The following is an 8537-nucleotide window of genomic DNA, read 5'->3' as shown; positions in this document are numbered from 1 at the left end:
ACGCATGGCGGGCGGGGGGCCGCAGGAAGCCGGGGGCTGGCCGGCCTGGCCCTGCCGTGCTGCGTGTGCTTGGACCCAGAGCGCCTGAGGGGCTGCCTCAACTCAGAGAAGATCTGCATCCTGCCGGTCCTGGTCTGCCTGGCCAGCCTCTGCCTGTGCATTGCCGGCCTCAAGTGGGTGTTCGTGGACAAGATCTTTGAGTACGACTCTCCTACCCACCTGGGCCCCGGGGGCCTGGGCCAGGACCCCATCCTCTCCCTGGACCCGACCGCTGCCTCCGCTGTGTTGGCGGCATCGGAGGCAGACACCTCACCGGTCTCCAGGGCTCAGTCTGGAACTGAGGTTCAAGTTACAGTGCAAGGTGACAATGCCGCCCAGCCGGCCCAGCCCTCCGCCGCACCCACCCCGAAGCACAGTGGTTTTGCTTTCTCTTTCCTGCCACCCACGCGGAGCCCAGGGGTGAGACCTCCCAAGTCCGCAACTCAGCCCCAGACGACAGAAACGCATCTGCACACGGCCCCCAAACTTTGTGAGTAGATGGGCAGCCAGGGCCAGGGTGGGCGGAGGTCCCCAAAGGTGTGCTCCCTCCAGGTCTCCCCACCCTGCTTTTCACTGCATGCTTTTGTTTAAGCAAATCATGTGACCAAGGTGCGGGTGGCACTGGGAGAGGAGTAGTGATCTTGCAAAGGTCTGGCACCGCACGGTCTGGGAGCAGCCCCTGCAGCCAGATGGCCCAGTCCCGGCTGGCGGAGCCCAAACTTCAGCATCTGCAAGTCATGCTTGGCACTCAGTTGAATTCAGTTTATTTCTGATGCTTTTAAAACCGAAAGCATCAGCCAGTCCTTTCTTCACTATGCAGGCAGGACTTCCACATACCAGTGGGCATCTTGTGATGCCTTTCTGATCCCATTGTAGACTGTCTGTCACCTCCCTGTCACCCTCTGCCCCCTGGCACCCCAGCTGCCAGTCACCTTCCCTCTGTGCCAGATTCTTGCTGTTCTGTGCTGCTTCTCCTCACCCAAGACTAGCTGGTTGTCCCCGACATTGCCACGAGCCGTAAGTCACTCATGGTGTCCCCCAGCCCTCAGCAGCATGAGACCAGCTGTCCTGCCCGGCTCAGGTTTTGATGAGCGAGCACTCGCAGGGACAGTGTCATTGTGTGCAGGACGTGGTTCGATTCTGCACAGAGGGCTTCTCCCCCGAGGGCTGTGCCTTGTGTAGTCATGTGCTCATCGCGTCCCTGGCCGTCACTAGGCCGTCTGAGACCCGCTAGTGGGCTGCGTCTGTTTTGGGACGTGTGTCGTCTTCCCTGCCAGGTTGCGGCAGGTGGTGTAGTTAGTGGGTGGACAGGAGCGAGCGCCCACGTCTGTCCAGAACGAGCCACTGCTTTTGCAGGGGTCACTGCCAGAGCCGCACAGCAGAGCATCCACAGGACAGGCATGACCAGCTGGAGCGCTCTGGGCATCAGCGCCGTGGGAGGGGTCTTCTGTAGCCCCGTGCCACAGCTCCAGCTTCTCCGTGCTCCCCACCGCCCATGGCTTTGTGCCTTTGCCGCTGTTCTCTAAGGGAAGAAGAAGATGAGGGAAGCGATTCTTCACCGCACAGGTGAACTCTCCTGGCATGCAGAGTCGAAGGCAAGGCTTGTCTGATGAAAAGCCAGCCCTGCCCTGTGGCCTCCGCAGGTAACGGGAGCACAGCTACTTTTCAGACACAGCGCTCAGTTCAGCACGGGCTGCCGTGGAAACGGACGCCCTTGTCTGCCGCTTCCAGGTCGTTTCACACACACCGGCCTCTCTGGCAATATGAAAACCGAGGCTTGTTTCTCAGGGACCTCTAGGGAGCACCTGCCTCCTGCAGACACTGGTCTGTGTCTGTTTCATATCTCTGAAGCATCATTAAAGGTGTGACAGCCATCCCTGGGCTTGCCACCTCTCCCCACCTGGCAAAGTGACCAGGAAAGAATGCGCAGAGGAAAGGACAGGTAGGACCCGCAGACGCACATCCTGCTCGGAGCAGCAGGATTCTCCAGGACAAGGCTGCTAGGCCCCTGCCCTTCCGGACTTCGGTCTTTATGCAGATGTGCTCAGAAAGGCTTAGCTGCCCAGAGAGAAAGATGGCCCTTAGGACATTCTGCTAGGTCCTGCCCTTTGTCATCTGAGGGAACCGAGCAGACGCAGCCGTGGCCAGCACGGTTTCCTGCTCTAGGACCGGCCAGAACGCAGGCAGGGCAGGCAGACCATCCTAGCGTTTGAATAGTGCACCATCCCACCGCGTTCTGTCCTGGTCTCTCCCTGAGCCAGGACATTAGGCCCGTGGCATTTGCAGTAAGTGGACACGATTTAGGGCTGCTCAGGGCCACTCGGCCGGCCTCGCGGTCACTGCTGTGCGTTCGGAGTGGCTGGGGAGATGCCTGCAGACCTGCCCGAGGACGCCCTCCCGGAAAGTTGGGGTAGCCAGGAGGTTCGCACGTCTATGTGGGAAACCCTGTGCTCATTTTTTTGGAATACCGTCTTTAAAACAACTGAACACTGCCACCCTAAAGATTATGTCTTTTTTTTTTTTTTAAGACTGATTCAAGCATATTTGGTCGCAGAGAGACTTACAAGAGGTTGCTTTTGCTGTTGTTTAAAAAGGTCGTAACCGTTCAATTAAAGAAAGCAAATGTGTACATACATACACTTAGGACGGGGCTGTCCTTTTGTAATCTCTTTCATTCTTTTCAACTCACAAAGTGTTGCTGAGTCACAAAACTAACTGGGCTTTCCATCCGGCGTGATGTTCTGATGTAAACTAGGCCGTCCTGGCTTCTGTTTTCACGTGTCATTGTCATGTCTGAAACATGCTCCTCAGAGCCCTCAGGGCCTCCCGTCCCCGTCCCCGTCCCCGTCCCCGTCCCGTCCCCGTCCCAGCCCCGTGGGGATGTGAAGCACAGAGCGTGGCCTTCAAGGTCGCGGCTGCCGAGGCACATTGATCCTTTTCGTCCTGGAGCCTGGCAGGCTCAGTAGCTGCACCTGGCGGGTCTGCTCCTGTCTGAGGGCTTCATTTTATGAGTATTGGAGTTACGTCCTTCCTCGCTGATTTTTGTCAAATGACCACACTTTGCCTTGGTCACAATAAAGCTCAGAAACAAAGCATTTAGACTGCCGTTCGGTATGGCGGCCACGCCGGGTCTTCTCACGTGGGTCTTTCTTTTGTATGGCGGCGTCGTTCTGTGCTCGCCGTGTTAGGCTAGCATCCGCGTAGGTCTGAAGAGGTCTGCCACGGGAGTTTGAATGAGGAGCCGACGCCCGTGCTGTCTTTCGTGGCTGGCCTCCCACTGGCTCCTTTGGCCATGGCCGGCATTGAGCTTTCGTCCCATCGAGTCACGTCCCTTGCCTCGTCCCCTGCGCTGGGCTTTTAGTCCCCATCCCCCCGTCAACGTGGGAAGGACTGACTCCTGGAAGGCCCTGCTGGGGAGCAGACTGACACACAAGCGTGTGTTGGTATTTTCATGTGGGGCCACATTTGTTTTGCTTTGTTTGAAATCTCTGTGTTGGGCTGCGTGGCCATTTGTTGCCATCGTTACCACGGTGACAGCATGAGTGACCCGTCAGCAGCAGGTCAGCGTGGTGCCTGGAGGGGACCGGAGCCCGCTGCCCTCCCGTTTGCAGTGTGTTTGCTTTAATCCCAGTGGCTCCCTTTCTGGGCCTCGTCCCCGGGCGCGTGGGCCGTTCAGAATGGTCACTGTGCACCACTCCTGTCCACCTTAACCGTGCTCACTTGAAGCCCAGGTCTGTAGATAGCGGAAGGCACTGGAGACTTTTGACCCAAATACTCTCATAACTTACTAGAAGGAAACCCCGACCCTGGAATGCTTAGTGAAGTTCTTTTACTCAAGTTCATTGAATATAAAACTCGAAGTCCAACGAGGTGGGTAACAGAGTCCTGTCCCCGGAATGTAAACACACACACATGCGTGCACACACGTGAGTGCACACGCATGCACACGTGCACATCCTGCTGCTCCCCTACCCTTCGTCCTCTTTGGAGGGCTGGAGCCAAGCCCATCGGGTGCTCCGAGGGGTGTCCGACACGCAGAGGCGCCCCGAGCACACGCGTGCCGGCCCGTGCAGCCCTCCGGCGCAGCGGCGTCTTGCTCGCCTTCCTCCTCCGTCCTGCCGAGGTCCGGGGTGGCCGTGTCTCCCTTTAACCTCAGTCCTCCGTGTCCCGCTTGCCTCTCGATGTGGCCTGGGCCACCCACGAGGAGAACACCCTTCATACAGTGGGCTTCAGAAAGTTCACGGGAAGGCGGCGTCCAAGCATGAGTTTATCTTAGTGCAGAGCAATCTGAAATCACGCGTGGTGTTTCTAAGCACGTGCTTCCCGGGAATGTGGCCCCAGAGGGTCGGGCATGGGGCGGTGCCTCCTCCTTCCTGCCCCGCCCCTCTGTGAGGCCACCTGTGTCCTCCCTTCCTGCTTTGTCACCTTCCCAATGACACTAGAGCCCGCCCTCTGGGCCTGATCACCCACTCGGGCTTTTCATGTCAGAATCCCATGCATCTGGGACAGTGAAGGTCTCCCCTTGTCCGTCCACACGGAGCGGGGGCCTGCGCCTCCGCAGGGCTCTGTACGCGTTTACACATGCCGACTTTTCCGCCTCCCAGAGCGCTCATGTCCCAGACGGCGCCCCTGGCCCTGCTCCTTCCCTTTCCTGTCTGTAGCACGTCCTGTCCTTTAGAGCACAAAGGAGAGGATCTCACTGACAGAGACCAGAGCATAAAAGCGGGATGACCCGCCTCGAAGCTCCTGAGGACCGTAATGCGACTCTTGGCCCCTGGGTCCGAGGCTTTCCCTAGCCCATGGACTCTACCATGGCTATTTTTTTTTTTTAAGTTTCTTTCTTTCTTTTCTCCATGGAGGAGAGATAGAGGGAGAGAGAGGCGGCTCCACTAATGGAGACTTCATGCCACGATCCACCTGCACCTCAGCCGGCCCGATCATGGACACTCGTAGCCCGATCTGTTGAGGGAGGTCGCTGGATGCAAACCCCGAACCTTCCCACGTGCGTCAGCCTCGTGCGATGGTGTACACGGCACCCACACCTACCGTGTTCCCGCTCACTCATATCTTGGTTTTCTTACCGGGCTGACGCTGCATGTTGTGTTCTTCCTGTACCCCCTCGTCACTCGGCAACAGTCTGCAGTTCCCGTGGTGCCCCAGGCCCTCTCTGGGTTGCTGTGGAGCAGACGTGGTGTGTCCTCACCTCGGCTCCTGCTGGCAAGTGCGACGGCTCCCACAGCTGCTCCGCCTCCAGGTCCCGTGAGTCCTGCACTTCCTGCCTCGTGCCCCTCAGCTCCCCGGGCATGCCCTTTCCGTCTGCTGAGCATTGCATGCGTGCCAGCGCTGTCCCATACCACGGGGGACACCGGTCCACCAGGGCTGCCGCAAGCCCAGTGGTCTGGCATGACTCGCGGTGGACTGATCCAGTGCTGTGAGGGACTTTGGAAAGTTTGTGGGAAAAATGAAATCACGACAAGTTTTTTTTTTTTGAGCGGTTTTTTCGCTATAGGGCGCGTGCGCTCGCCAGACAGACAGAGAGAGACATAGAGACAGAAAGCGAGAAATCACCCCCCAGGGGGGATGGCCACACCGCAATCCCTTCTCCTCCATTCTCCTCTCGGGATCTTGGGCACGCACGCACATGCGCCTGGCGTGAGTTTTAAGCCACCAGGTCCGGGACGCGAACCGCGGTCGACTACGTGGGAGTCCAGCGACATAGCCATTACGCTAACTGCTGGTTCCCAAGACAAGTTTTTAGAAATGGTAAAACCATTTTTTAAGGGAAAGTATGAGTTTATTCTGGTGCAATAATTTTTAAAATTCTTGCGTAGCTTTTTCATTATAGAGATTTTCCTTGAACTTTTTGAAGCCGTACCCTGCTGTATTTTTTGCATTAGGGTGTGTGCGCTCGCTGGAAAGAGTCAGAGACAGAGAGATAGAAAGCGAGAAATCACCCCCCTAGGGGGATGGCCATGCCACAGTCCCTTCTACTCCATTCTCCCGGGATCTTAGGCATGCACACGTGCCTGGTGTGAGTTTCCAGCCACCGGGTCCAGGACTCCAACCGCAGTCAGCCATGTGGGAGTCCAGCGAGGAACCACTGTACCGTCTGCCCTTCCATAGTTACTCAAACCAAGGGATGGGTGGAAAAGACTATGTGTCTAGACCTTCAGGAGCACACTCACAGAGAAAGCACACCTCCTTCTAGTACAGAAAGATTGTAAGACTGATTCAGAGTTTACTTCATTTTACTTACGTTTTTAGATTCTTTTTTTACCATAGGGTGCATGTGCTTGCCAGAGAGAGACAGGGAGAGGGAAAATGAGAACGCACCCTCCGGGGCAGATGGCTACACCACAATCCCTTTTCCCTTCTCCTCTTGGGATTTTGGGCACTCGTGCACACGCCTGGTGTGTTTTTTTGGTCACCGGGTCTAGGAGTCAAACCATGGAGTCAGCTACAAAGGATCCAGCGCCTTAACTGCCGTGCCACCTGCTTGCCCCAGATTTCAGATTTTAAGAAATTGATAGCTATAAATATTTTGATTTTATTTTTGTTTAATTTTCTGTATATGGTTTGGCTTGCCAAACACCAAGTGCATTAAAGTGTTTCAAAGGTCTTTCGATTCACTGTCTAGAGGAAGGCTGGACCCCATCAATAATGGTTTAGTTCTCACAGATACTGAAGACACGGGTACAGGTTACATTCACCCGAACAGTGAGCGGCCAGAGAAGTGCAGCAAGTTCTCAGTAGCCCAGGGCTGGCCACAGCTGCCACTACAGCGAGTCCGGCCCACTGTGGGGGTGCACACCGTCAAGGGTATTAGTGAGTGAGCCCCGTGTGTGGTGAGCAGTGTGGGGTATTAGTGAGTGAGCCCCGTGTGTGGTGAGCAGTGTGGGGCATTCCCAAGTGACTGCTGTGTATGTGGCCCCTCTGTGCAGCGCCGTGTGTGGTGAGCAGTGTGGGGTATTAGTGAGTGAGCGCAGGGTGGGGTGAGCAGTGTGGGGTATTAGTGAGTGAGCGCCGTGTGTGGTGAGCAGTGTAGGGTATTAGTGAGTGAGCGCCGTGTGTGGTGAGCAGTGTGGGGTATTAGTGAGTGAGCCCCGTGTGTGGTGAGCAGTGTGGGGCATTCCCAAGTGACTGCTGTGTATGTGGCCCCTCTGTGCCCTTGCGTCTTCCCCATTGGTCTTGATGGTAGTTTGTTTTTTTTTTTTGATGGTAGTTTTTGTAGCAGAGCTTGGAAAGTAAGTCAGGGAGCTGCCAGAAAGCTGCGGAAAGCTTAGTGGTAGGCCGCAGTTGTAGAGGCGCCATGGTGAGGGCAGCATGACGGGGACTAGAGGCCACAGGCTGGGTCTGTCACCCACAGGCCGTGGGAGGTGGCACAGATCGACTCAGCATCGGCATCCGAAGCAATGTGGACATTAGTGCCCAGAGTGCGGAGACTGGGATGAGGGCAAAGGGAGCTATTCCACGCGAGGTGCTGGCTGGTAGGATGGGGCTTGGAATCTGGCTCCCGCTGTCTCCTGGGTGCGTGTTTGCACGTGTTCACCCTGTGAGCGTCTAGGAGTAGCTGCAACGCTCTACGGGGGAGTTAGCGTGCCGTGTCTTAGAACAGCATCGAGCCTCAGCGATTCTTGGAGTCCAGCAACTGCCTGCAATGTGGCCAGAGTACAGACGGTCCCCTTGGGGTACTGTGTGTAGGGTACTGTGTGAGGCTGAGGAGCAGCATGGTGAGAGCTGTTTAGGGGAGACCCGAGTGGTTCCTGAAGGCCTGCTTGGAGGGGAGGAGCCGTCTGTGGAGGCTGGGAAATGGAAGGAGTCTCCCCATTGCCATTCGGCATGGGAAGGTCTCGGGGAAGGCCCTGGGCCCTGACCATGATAAAGGACATGTACACTCCACTCTGCCTGTCCCAGACTGGGCCTTCCTGGAGCTGTTTCCAGCATTTGACAAAACCCGTGGAGGAAACCGTTCCTGGAAACTTTACACGAGGCGTCCCCGCGACCGGGAGGTTCAGGGAGCCAGATCCTGCCTGGCTAAGGTGGCATTTGAGTCCCAGACCAGATGGCTTGGAATTCCTGTTTTTTTTTCCGCGGTCAGGGTGGAGCCAGGAGAAGAGGGAGCAGCTGTGACCCTGCCCCAGTAGGGTGTGCACGCTCTCTCTCCCTGGCAGATTAAAAATAATGAGAACTTTCCCCGAGCCAAATCAAATGTAGAAATTCTTTTAACTAAAATGATTGCATATACACGAATATGTGTGCGTGTATAAATTCATACATACGATATCCTAAATGAAAGAGGAAATGACTCTATAATAAATAAAATTGTGTAGATAGAGCCATTTATACTGTGGCTATTTACATATTGAAAAGATTGTTGAATAGGTTTAGGAGTGAGGGCCAGAATCTCTACCCCGTGTCTCATCGCTGGAGGCCTGTGAACAGTAAGAGGGAGGTCGTTCCGGAGTGGGCAAGCGGGCAGCTCCACCTGTGCTGGGCAC

General features: G+C 56.0%; 1 protein-coding gene across 4 annotated transcripts in view; it reads left to right on the top strand.

The window, feature by feature from the left end:
• The window catches only part of NRG1 (neuregulin 1), a 312205-nt gene that overhangs the window by 203445 nt on the left and 100223 nt on the right, over positions 1-8537 (top strand). For 2 of the 4 annotated variants that reach the window (XM_006167181.2, XM_027767761.1), the window contains exon 2: positions 1-529. The exons of the other annotated variants lie outside the window; for them this stretch is intronic. In XM_006167181.2, the coding sequence (XP_006167243.2) occupies positions 1-529 (529 nt within the window). The remainder of the gene's footprint in view (positions 530-8537) is intronic. 4 annotated transcript variants of the gene reach the window in all.

This window comes from Tupaia chinensis, unplaced genomic scaffold, assembly GCF_000334495.1.
Source record: "Tupaia chinensis unplaced genomic scaffold, TupChi_1.0 Scaffold144602_1, whole genome shotgun sequence".
Classification (NCBI taxonomy): domain Eukaryota; kingdom Metazoa; phylum Chordata; class Mammalia; order Scandentia; family Tupaiidae; genus Tupaia; species Tupaia belangeri.
The sequence above is the reverse complement of the archived record's forward strand: the minus strand, read 5'-3'. Positions and strand labels throughout refer to the sequence as shown.